At 35.0% G+C, this 12753-nt stretch overlaps 1 protein-coding gene and 1 non-coding gene across 2 annotated transcripts in view; both read left to right on the top strand.

Moving 5' to 3' along the window:
- The window catches only part of myt1la (myelin transcription factor 1-like, a), a 118744-nt gene extending 111521 nt beyond the window's left edge, over positions 1-7223 (top strand). Inside the window, exons 21-24 of the mRNA XM_063002308.1 lie at positions 661-764; positions 848-991; positions 4382-4444; positions 7012-7223. Of these exons, the coding sequence (XP_062858378.1) occupies positions 661-764; positions 848-991; positions 4382-4444; positions 7012-7152 (452 nt within the window). The 3' untranslated portion in view covers positions 7153-7223. The remainder of the gene's footprint in view (positions 1-660; positions 765-847; positions 992-4381; positions 4445-7011) is intronic.
- Positions 7224-11994: 4771 nt separating this feature from the next.
- Positions 11995-12066, top strand: trnae-uuc (transfer RNA glutamic acid (anticodon UUC)). The gene has a single exon. It is a non-coding gene; the product is annotated as a tRNA-Glu (tRNA).
- The last annotated feature ends 687 nt before the right edge of the window (positions 12067-12753 follow it).

Here is a 12753-nt window from a genome sequence, read left to right as displayed (position 1 = left end):
ATATCATTTATGAGTTTAGTCAAGTCAATTCAAATTTATTTATATAGTGCTTTTTACAATGAACATTGTCTCAAAGCAACTTTACAGAATCCAGGACCAACAGACCAAAAACCCCTACTGAGCAAGCCGAGGGAAACAGTGGCAAGGAAAAACTCCCTTAAAATTACAGAAAGAAACCTTGAGAGGAACCACACTCAGCAGGGACCTCCATCCTGGCAGGGACCAGGCCTAGAGGATACTTTAAATAAATAGGATTTACACAAATCATATGAACACAAAATTAAATTGAACTGAAAGTTATAACTAGCAAAAAAAATTTCATTGTTCAGTCCAGTCTTTGATAAAGTCCATTGTAAGTTCTGGACATTTTTGGCACAAACACGCCAGGTTCCCATCACATCTAGCAGGAAAATAAAGAGTGTTTAGAGAATAAAGAATAAAATAAAGAATGTTTAGAGAATAAAGAATAAAATAAAGAGTGTTTAGAGAATAAAGAATAAAATAAAGAGTTTAGTGAACACATTTATCAGTTTTTATCAGAAAAGGACAACATGACAAACCTTGTTTGGCCTACATTACATTGTGTTAGATAGCAGTTATATAAAAATTGCTGGACTAATCCTTTTGGTTTGGTTTGGTTTATTTTCGACTTTTATCAAGGGATTGAAAATGATGAGGAAATTAAACAGCTGGATGAAGAAATCAAAGACCTTAATGAATCAAACAATCAAGTGGAGTCAGACATGATTAAACTTCGGACTCAAGTAAGCTATTTTTCACCTATTTTAAATCTTCGCAGCAATCTGTCATGTCTGTCGTCATGGCAACTCCTCCTCTCCTTCTTTAGATCACCACCATGGAGACCAACCTTAAGTCCATGGAGGAGGAGAATAAGGTTATCGAGCAGCAGAATGACTCACTGCTGCATGAGCTGGCCAACCTAAGCCAGTCGCTCATCAACAGCCTGGCCAACATCCAGCTCCCTCATATGGTACGAGACTGGCAGACTGCACAATACACATAGCACTTTGTTCAGAGTTGGTCATGACAGATGATCTAATTGAGTTTAATAGTGAAACTTTTTGTTATTCTCTTTTACTGTCTAAAAATGACTTGCCATAATTCAGAAGTTAAAAGGTCATGCCATTTTTATTTTAGCACTGATAGAGAGACAGTGAGGGAAAACAAGTTTTAATCACTATTGGTTTTGATATTTAATGTATTTTCTGTGAATTATCTTGTTCAAATTTACACTCATAATGCCATTTGTACATATAAATATGGACAAACATGTATCTAATTATTAGCTGAAACAAAGTTTAAATATGTTTAAATTTTTTTATTTTTTTTTACTAAATTTGTAGGAAAAAATAAATAAAACAAGGGCAAATAAAGTAATTCAAGCCCTAAATAGGCTGTGGATTAATAAAATGATACTAAATTGTGAAGCAAACATATGCATTTTGCACACAATCATTTAGACAAATCAAATAAACAAATAGTCAAATGAAACAACATTTAATCCTGATTAAATATATTAAAAAGTAAATCAGGGTGTTTCAACAAGATGACCAAATATAACCCAAAACAAACTCATTCTAAACATTAGACACATTTTATAAATATAAACTATTTATATAGATAAATAATTAGAGAACAATTGAAAGTGTTTACTAGGCCTCCTAGCTTGAATACCTATAAAATGTATTAAAGATTTTAAAATTATAGGGCCATTAGAGTGGCCCAAATTGTACAAATTGTGGTCTGAATCCTGTCCCAGTCAATATCTTGGTATTGCTTATGATTACATACTTCATCATATGTATCGTATCATATGTACGTCATATGTATATGTACAAAGTTGTAAATTTGGAGGCGATATATGTACTGTTTATTATATGTAAATATAATAACCAACAAAAATAAAGTGGTTGATTACTTGTTTTCCAGATCTCATGGGTTCTCATGTGTGTAATGGGTCACTAATACAGTTAACTTTTTCCCCATCTGCTTCTTTATGTATGTTGTTGAGTTTGTTCAAGCTCCATGTGCTTCTGTGCTTAGGTCACTTTCCTTACAGATCAATCATCTTATAAAAACCTCACTCCTTCAATGACTGGCTTTCAGTTGAGTACAAACATGGCTGCTGCACCTGCAGTTACTGCTCATGGTGCTTTGTATTTACAGAGACAGGGAACGATTGGACAACCCCTGTATTCAATGTTTTCCATGTTGCTAAACAACTGAAACATGTCTTGATTGAATATGGCTCCTTGGTTCTCCACCTCTATCTAAGTGAAATATCTGCTTATATCTCACCAGCATTGGGTGATTGTTGGCTTTTTGTGTGCTGTTCTAATTCTGTACTTTCTCTATTAGCAGCCCAAGGCAAAACTGCATAAACAAAGTGTATTTTGTTCTGAAGGCAGCTGCTTAAATAGCCACATGCTTTTGAAAAACTGACAGTTTTTAATCAAAATTAATACTGACAATGTTCAGGATATCCTTTAAAATGTTTATATAATAATAATACTAATTATTATTCATTGTTAAAATTTTCTAACCATGCTTTTATGAACCCCTGCGTACTGCACTGTAGAACACTCATGCTGAAAGGGAATTTCTCCAACCGTTGCCAAAGTTGGGAGCATATAATATATATTTATATTTATATATATATATATATATATATATATATATATATATATGTATGTTTTATTTATATATTTTACATATATTCTACATATATCTGTGTTCACATATTCCATATAGTGTTTTTATCACCATAGTAGCAGAGCAGCACTAGTAAATGCTGCAGGATTTCCTTCTCTTGTCAAACACGATAACACAATTTGGTTTTTAGTATAATCCCCAGTTCTGGAAAAGTTGGGACTTTTGGGATTTTTTGTAATGCAATACCAACAAAAGTCTTTGATTTGTTTATTTTCTTAAACCTTTTTAACAAAAGTATTTTGTAAATATAAAAACAATTGATTTTTATGCCTTTAGTTAGTTGTGTTTACCACTGTGTTATATCACCCTTCCTATTAATTACATTGTGTAATCGTTTGGGAATTAGGGACACTAACTGTTTGCCGTTGCAGTTTTGCAAGTGTTTTTGTTAATTCTTGCTTAATACGAAACTTTAGCTGTTTAACAGTCCATGATTGCCAATGTCTGTTTTTCCTCTTTATACTGTGGCAGTAGGAGATAGATCTGGACAGCAGACAGGCCAGTCAAGCACATGCAATCTGTTTCCGCAAAGCCACACTGTTATTGTTGTTAAAACAATGGCAGGGCTCATTTTGCATAATAAGAATGGACTTTACAGTAAAAGACATTGCCGTTATGCGAATATGTCTCTCAAAAACCCAAATGTACACCTCTGTGGCAATAATACTTTTACACAAATGCAAGTCACCCATGTCACACGCACTGACGCATCCCTTTACCATGATGGATGTAGGCCTTTGCACCCTTTGCTGATAATATCCAGTCTAGAAGACACATGTCAATTTTTTATATTTACAAACTACAACCCAACAAGTTGGTCAACCAAAACATTGGAAGTCATTTATTTGTACCTCTGTCAGTTAAGGCACGGTGGCTAAGTGGGTAGCAAGAAGGTCCTGGGTTCGATCCCCGGATGGGGTGGTCTGGGTCCTTTTTGTGCAGAATCCCTGTGTCCGTGTTTTCTCCAGGTGCTCCAGTTTCCTCGTGCAGTCAAAAGACATGCAAGTGAGGTGAATTGGAGACACAAAATTGTCCATGACTGTGTTCACTACCGTTCCTGTCATGAATGTAACCAAAGTGTAAAACATGACATTAAAATCCTAATAAACAAACAAAACCTCTGTCAGTTAAATAAAGGTTCAAGAGAATTAACAAATCACGTGTTTTTATGTCAGGTTATCTTTTATGTTAACCTTATATTTCTGTTTAGCTCATAGTGTAGCTAATTAAGTTACAAAGCAACTTGCTCAATGAAAACACTAGAACTAAACAACACATTAGTAAATTAGAAATAAAACCACACTACTGTTTTCTGACAGTTTGCTGGCTAGCTAAACCTAACTATCTATATAGTTGTGTAAACTAATCTGAGCTACATAAGGTTATGTTAGCAAGTTTATTATAACTATTGAACTATGTTTTCTATATATGTAAATATTTTAATTGTATAAGAAACACATGATTTAAATAAATGTAAGTGTGTGTAATTTACTGCACTGCCTTCAGACTGGAATACACCAGTAATGTTTCTAAAAATCTACTTTTGCTTTCCGACTATTCATTATTGTAACTTACAGAATTAATTCCTTGAGCTCTGCAGCATTTTTTGCCCAGCTAATAGTATTCTCTCTACACCTCTCCCCTGTAGAAACCAGTGCCACTGAAAGAGGCCCCTGTTAAAAATTACTGCTGTTTACAGATGCCCCACAGAGTAAGATATTCATTTTCCAAAGTCTAACTTTATCCTTTTCCTCCTATTATTTTCCTCCCTGTAGCCCTCCTCTTTTTCGATACACACAACTGTCTATATATGTTTTCATGTTAGATCAAATGTGATTACAGAGTTGTACTGAAAAGTACAGATCATGGTTAACAGTGTTCAAGCTGGAGTTACACTATGAGCCATATTTACTTGTTTTCTGATACGTTATTCACCAGGCAGAATGACATGTAGTGGGTTGGTGCTTATTGATATTTTTTTGCCTTCCATAACACTGCTACTTTGTGTTTTTATTTCATTAGTGAGTATCAGCATTGCTTACACCCTCATATGCATGAGATTTATCATAAGGCATGCATGCACAGCCTATATTTTCCATCGTCCATCTTATAATTCTTGTGAAAATTAAAACAAACTGTTATAGAAGGTATCCAACATCTAAAATGCCTTGTATATGTACAAAACCCATTCCAATAAAGCTGGTACACTAGGTAAATGCAAAGAAAAAACAAACAAAAACTAGAAAGTATTGATTATTTTACCCTAGAAACTTTATTGATTTTTTTATTCTAAATGTGCTAATTTAAAATCACCTGTTTTGGAATAAATAGAAATTGACCATTAATAAATTATCAGTCATTTATGAGTCAGGGTTTTGCCACTGTGCAAAAACTGTGCAAACACTGTGCAATGCTTCTTAATAAATAATTGCAGATAATTTAGGGAGTTTATAACCTACAGTCCATAACATGAATACACCAGTCAGAGAATCCAGGAAACTTTGTGTGTAAAATACAAGGCATGAAAACCAATAGTAAATGCCATAGAACTTTGTTCCCTCAAATAACACTGCATTAAAATGGATATGCTTCTGTAATGAATATAAGCCCTAATGATAGGGGTTGGGTTAATGGACTATTAATCAGGAGCTTCCTGGTTTAAGCCCCACTACCACTGTTAGGTCCTTGAGCAGGGCATGTGCCCCTCAGTTGCTTGCTCTGTATATGGTCACAATAATAAGTTGGGATAAAAGTATCTAGTGCTAAATACCATAAATGTAAATATTACCACTTAGGCTTAATAAAAATTCACAAAACCCTCGTCAGTATAACACAAAGTACAATTCTTCATCTACAAGACTCCACTACATAAAGGTCCAGTCATATACAGTATCAACAATGTTTGGGCTCAAGCTCATCTGAGATGGACCGTTGCAAAGAAAAGAAAAGGGCTGTTGTCTGATCAGTCGCCCTTTCAAATTGTTTATGGAAATAATGAGTGTCATGTTTTCTGAGACAAAGGGGCAACTGTTTGGCATCATACTAAGACAGTGCAGGTGAAGATCTGTTTCCTCATTGAAAATGTATAGACAAAACAACAACCTTGTCCTCAGTTCCCAAAGGATTGCTGATGTTATGTGACAGTGTTAAACATGTTTCTGTTTCAACATTTTTGGAATGTGTTACAGCCAGCAAAATAAGAATGACCAAATATGCTTACCTAGCATGGTCAGTAGGGGTCAAATTGTCATTTCCCATTGATAAATAGGGTCCAAGGGGATACACACATCATTGCTGTATGTCTCTATTTGTCTGTGATCCCACATTTTTTGTAATTGGGTTTGTACACTTTACTAGGTAAATCTACCTTTAAATATACAGTCACTAGCCATTTTATTTTGTATACCTATTACACAGGTACATTTTTAGATATTTAATGACTGACTGTAGTTCATTTAATGCCATACACAATTGTTCAGTCACGGTCTGCCCCATTCATCAGTAGAAAGTGCCACCATAAAAACATCATAAATTGATATTATTGGTTGGGCCACTGTTATCACAGTATGGATGCTGATAGTAATTACTTTGTGCTGGTGTGTCAAGTAAAACAGTTAAATAAACAGAGTAAATAATTGCTATTTATGCATTTAAATGTGCAAAAGAAAAAAACAACTAACAACAAACATGGACTATGATAAGTGATGTACAAAGTCTTAGATACAGTAAGACTGTGAACATGTATATAACGGTGTACAAAATGGAGTAAAGTAGTAAAGTAGGTCTTTTTGAAAATGACCATGATATTCTGCATAAGATAGAAATACCTATTCACTTGGCAATTTAGATTATATTCAAAGGCCTCCTTTTATAGCTGGATATGTAATTGGAATGTCCATACTATTGAAATACCCCCTGTTTTACTTTATTTCCTGTTATACTGTTATAATACAGTGTTTCCCAACCTGTGGTTCATGATCGGATCATGATATATGTATAAGGAAATTGATAGAAGTTCATACAACTGTATGTAATGGTCCCTCCATGTAATGGAAATGTAGATAAAACTGTAATAATAAGAATAGTGGTTAAATTTGTACATTTGATAAAGTGAAAACATGCTAAACAGTTATTGTTCACTCCATGTTAGCTTCGTTACAATATCAAGAGGAAAATAAGTAAAATAAGTTCTGCTGAGAAAACAGGTTGGGAACCCCTGCTGCTGTAATCTATACTTCTATCCTGAGCAACCTTCACTAACTGCAGTCTGTTCCACAGGAGCCAATGAACGAGCATAACTTTGATAGTTACGTGAGCACTTTGACAGATATGTACACTCATCAGGACCAGTACCAGAGCCCTGAGAATAAAGCCCTGCTGGAGAACATCAAGCAAGCTGTGCAGGGTATCCAAGTGTAGCTCCCCAAGCCACTGCCTCGTTTAACTATAGGTCTGCAGAAGCAAGTGTTACTGAGCAAAACGAAGGAAACAGGAATACAAAAAATGAAGAACACGTTAAAAAAGTATGAGTAATGATTATTTTTTTCGCTGCTGTAATTAATTGTATTATCTTGCATTATTTATTATTCTGTTATGCTTTCAAAGGAAACATAATTCATGATTATTTGTTGCCTTGCTTTAAAGATGATTACTGATGGCAAATGTTTTAAAGAACATTCATGTTTTGTACATTTTTTCATATGACCTGACATAATGTGATGTAATGTTTATAGCTGCTAATGTATGCACATTTTAGTGTATATGTATTTATTAATTTGAAACAAAAAACATCTTGGCACAGTGTTGGATATTTGAGGAGAATGTAAATGGCAATCAGCTAACATTTTTTCTTTTGAAAGAAAGTGAGGAATTTGAAAGGTGCTGTGTGTATGTTTATTAATGTATGGAAAGTGGCCAATTTTGTAACTATATAAAGACATTTCATAGAGTTTTGTCATTGTGTTTAAAAACATTTGACAGTGGTCAGTGTGGGCACGCTAATGAAGTACGTGTTTTGGTCCTTGTTTTTGTTAAAATGTAAAATGGATGAAGCTGAACTGATAAAAAATGTGTGAAACATCATGACACGGAAACCTACTCGTGCAAATCCCAAGATCGTGAGAGAAATGTTTTATAACCTAAACCATTCTTATTGTATGTTCTCTAAATATGATTCCCATTAAATAATGCTAATAACTATGGACAATTTAAGACAATCCAGCATAAATTATACATTTATGATCGTAAAATATTAGTAGGTAGTAAACTAGCATATCAGCAATATATGACAATGAATCAATCATGGGATGCAGAAGTTCGGGTATATGCAATTTCTTATTGTCAACATCACAGAAAACTGACTAATCTTTGTACTAAATGTAAAGTATTGAGTTTTTTATAAATCTTTTACTACAGTCACATTTTAGGGTTCCAACATGAGTGATCGAATCCAAATGGACGAATGCTTATGCATTATGAGTTTGCATTTCTCATGTTCTGTTTTGCACAGGGACACCTTTGTTTCCATGTTTTGATGTTTTTTATATTATCAAAAAAGAACATGGAGGTGCCCAGATATTTGTATAGTTGGAAAGGGTTTTTTTCAGAGAGTAATCAGTTTGCAAATTTGAGAATAAGGATGCGTTGGATTTACAGGGTTACATTACTGTCCATTAGTATTTATATCATCATGTCATTATTATGCAGCATCTGTAAGTATGTCCACTTATCATGTAAAAATGTATCTCAGCATCAGATGCAACGCACGCAACGTTTTTCTGTCAATGTTGCAAACGTGAGATTTACGTATGGGTATGTCATTTTAGTACCATGGATCAAGGGCAGTATTTATTACATTTGCAGAAATCTGTATTATATGATCATATCCTACTTTTCTGAGTTTTTACAAATCAGAAGCACTTTAATGTTTGTCTTAAATTTAAGTGTGGTGTTTCAAAACTTGTTTTTATTCGATTGGACAATGGCATGTTGTACAGGTCTAACATTGTCTGGTTGTATATTTAAGCACTGATAGATCCAGAGCAAGCTGGAGTCTTTACTGGCATGACCAGTTGAAATTTCAGCAAAATACTAAATTAATCAGAATCAGCTCCAGAATTATTAGCACTATTGGTATGTCTGCATTCAATGTCTTCTCTTTTGGACTCTTCCTTAAGAAGACTGGTGCTCATGGCAAAATTTTAGGTTTAAAGACCAAACATCTGCCATCGTCTGCAAATCGTCAACTGTTGTCTTTCAGGCAGAGTAATAATAGCTCCAGTTGTTTAATATTAGATTTTTGTCAAGGGGATATAGACATTTTATGGATTATTTTAGATTATAAAAAACGGACTTGTCTTATATTTGTGTATTCTCTAATATTTAATCTCCGTCACCTTATATTTATGCCCAAGTAAAAAGTTGTGACTGACTGCTTAGCATTAAGAGCACTCTAACCTAGAAAAGTAAAATATACAGTAATCAATAACATTCTGTAGTTACATTTTGCCAATAATTTGGAGCTGATTGTGTGTGCACTCAGAAATTAGAAAAAAATGCACTTAAAATAACTCACCGTATTAAACTTTCCAGCCTGTCCTCATTTTGTTAATACAGACTGGTGTTAATGCTTGAGTTTAGTTATTTAAGACTCAGTTGTGTATACTAAGCATGAGCCTCATAAGCAACATAAGGTTATCATGCCGTTACCACTTTTGTGGGTGTTTCATTATTTAGGCTAGCTCTGCATTATAAAGAATCAATGCAAAGGTGCTAATCATTCTCATGTTTCATACATTCATACAGAATATCAAATCAGATCTGTGTTTTCATGGCTTCCTATTCTTCTCTACAAAGCTTTATGTATGCACCTGCCATATATGTAGTAATGCTTCAAATAGACTGCTAGTAAAAGACTCCTGTCATAACCTCTCATTACTAATTTAACAGGAAAAAGGATAATAAGCACAAAAAAGCTCACCTTCTGTTCTAACATATTGTAGTATCTAATTTTAAAAACTTACCTGTAACTATTTCAATAGAGACATAATTAACATTGTCACTTGCTTGAATGCAGAACACTTTTTCATATTACTAATTCATCAGGTTTCCATTTAAATGATTTCAATAAATTATTTTAAAACAGGATTTTATATTTAAAAAATAAACACTGCTTTTTGGTCTTTTACTCTTTAGCTCTTTCTCTTGCTATTTTTTAATACATGGCATGATTTTGGTTGATATGATTTTTGCTGTAAATGTTTAAAATCACAAGTTGCAGTGATATTTCATTCTGAAATTGTGAACTTTGTACAATTTTTATTATGCTGGTGTTAACATCTCTTACTCAATAAAACTTGTGTTGCCACACTGCATGGTTTCTTGCCTCAGTGTTTAATGCTTTTACATTATTAAAGAGAAAAAGGAAAATTATAGCCATATGTTAATGAAATGTCTAGGTTGTTTCTTTTCTTGGTAGGTTTTCATTTAAATACTTGGAATTTTCATTTTGTACTAAATAGTGTAATTCCGGTAGAGTATTGTACGGTGGCACTCATAACATTTAGGTTTTGGTTATCTTTGTCTTTCTTTATACTTTACATTTACATTTTCGGCATTTAGCAGACGCTCTTATCCAGAGCGACTTACAGAAGTGCTTCCATAGTGAACAATACCTTACTCTAGTTTAAGTGGACAACAGTCAAAGAACACAAATCTGCTGAAACCCTGTTAGATTTATTTTTTTTGTTTTTGCAAGAAATAAGTAAGAGCGTTAGTAAGATAAGGTAAGATAAGATAAGATTCCTTTATTGATACCCATGGGGGAAATCTGAGTGTTACAGCAGCTCCTGTACAGTGTGAGTATTGTAAATAGAGTAAATAGAGTAGAATAAAATAAAAATAAAAATTATAAAAAAAATATTAACAATGAAATACAATTACTATTATACATCAGTATGGTAATTAAAACTATATAATAAAACACTATATATTCTATATGTAAATATATACATATGTGTGTATAATGAAAAGTAAGTAAGTACATGTCAGCTTAGGTGTTTAGTAATGAGGTGATGAAGGTTTTTAATCATCTTTTGAAGGCAGCGAGAGACTCAGATAATCGGACAGACAAGGTAAGCTCCTTCCACCACTTGGGTGCCAGTACAGAGAAGAGCCTTGATGCTTGTCTTCCTCGAGTTCTGGGTGGAGGATCAAGTCGAGCGAGACTAGTGGCTCTGAGGTTGCGTGGTACAGGGTACAGGGTTTAATTAGACCTCGAAGGTAGCATGGTGCTGGTCATTATGGCTTTGTAGGCAAGCATCAGTGTTTTTAAACTGAATGCATGCAGCTACAGGAAGCCAGTGAAGAGAACGCAGCAGTGGGGTGATGTGGCAGCGTTCAGGGTGGTTAAAAAAAAGATGAGCAGCTGCATTTGGGATACGTTGCAAGGGTTTAATAGTGGACATGGGAGCACCTACCAGGAAGGAGTTGCAGTAGTCCAACCATCTGGACAAGAATCTGAGTGGCTTCCATGGAGAGAAATGGCCAAATCTTCCTGATGTTGTAGAGGAGGAGGTTGTACTAAACCAGATGGCATAGCCTTCATGTCCTCTGGCATCAGTGCGTTTTGGCCACCCAGCAACCTGTCAGTGATTCATGGCTTGTCCCGCCTCCTACAGCTGTTAGTGGATGCTCACCATGACTGCCTGTTGGCACCCCTTGCTGTAATCCACCCTTAGCAAAACACTTAGTTCTATAAGCTGTCCATATCTGCTTCATTCATCAAACGTACTAAGAAAAAATACCATGAGCCCAACAATGCAGGTCTAGTCAAAGTGACAAAGGATTGTCAAAGTGGAAAGAAAGAAAGAAAGGAAGTAGAAGTGCCTGACTGCTGGAATGCCGTGATCGTATAGTGGTTAGTATTCGGCGTTGTGGCTGCAGCAACCCCGGTTCGAATCCGGGTCACGGCAGTGTCTTTTTGTATGCCGTGCTTAGAGGTTTTCCAGCCCCTCCTTGGTAAAAGGACAGTCCCACAGGGGCCAGTGGCGCAATGGATAACACGTCTGACTACGGATCAGAAGATTCTAGGTTCAACTCCTGGCTGCCTCTGTTACCTTTTTTTTTTGTCTTTCTTACTCCTTGTGCATGCTTCTCTGTACCTCAGATCCAACAATGCAGGTCTTGTCAAAGTGACAAAGTATTTTCAAAGTGGAAAGAAGTGACGGATGCCGGCGTCAGCCGGCGAACTGCCCTTCGGTTTCCCATATGGTCTAGCGGTTAGGATTCCTGGTTTTCACCCAGGCGGCCCGGGTTCGACTCCCGGTATGGGAATTCGTCTTTATGATAGTACACAAGCTTTGCCTATTACAACCCCTGGCAAAAATTATGGAATCACCACTCTTGGAAGATGTTCTGTCAATTGTTTAATTTTATAAAAAAAAAAAAAATCACAGACATGCCACAAAAATATCATTTTTCTAAATGTCAACCTTCTGGCATTAAGAAACAATAAAAAAAAGAAACAAATATAATAGTTGTGGTCAGTCACAATTGCTTTTTTTTGATCAAGTAGAGGAAAAAAATATGGAATCACTCAAATCTGAGGAAAAAATTATGGAATCACTCTGTAATTTGCAGTTTAAAAACAAAACATCTGCAGCAGATTAGATTTGCTAATTATTCTTCAGTTTAAAAAGAGTGCTTACACCTCGGAGAGCTGTTGCACAAAGCAGATTGTCATGAATCATGGTTCCAACACAAGATATGTCAGTTGAAACAAATGAGAGGATTATAAAACTCCTTCAAGAAGATAAATCATTGTGGAATGTCGCAAAAGATGTTGGTTGTTCCCAGTAAGCTGTGTTTAAAATCTGGACCAAGTACAAACAAAATGGGAAGGTTGTAAAAGGGAAGCATACTGGTAGACCAAGTAAGACATCAAAGCATCAAGATAGAAAACTTAAAGCAATATGTCTTGAAAACAGAAAATGCACAACAAAACAAATGAGAAACAAGTGG

Source organism: Trichomycterus rosablanca, chromosome 9 (genome assembly GCF_030014385.1).
Source record: "Trichomycterus rosablanca isolate fTriRos1 chromosome 9, fTriRos1.hap1, whole genome shotgun sequence".
NCBI classification, from domain to species: domain Eukaryota; kingdom Metazoa; phylum Chordata; class Actinopteri; order Siluriformes; family Trichomycteridae; genus Trichomycterus; species Trichomycterus rosablanca.
Note: the sequence above shows the minus strand (reverse complement) of the source record. Positions and strands in the feature narration are given on the sequence as shown.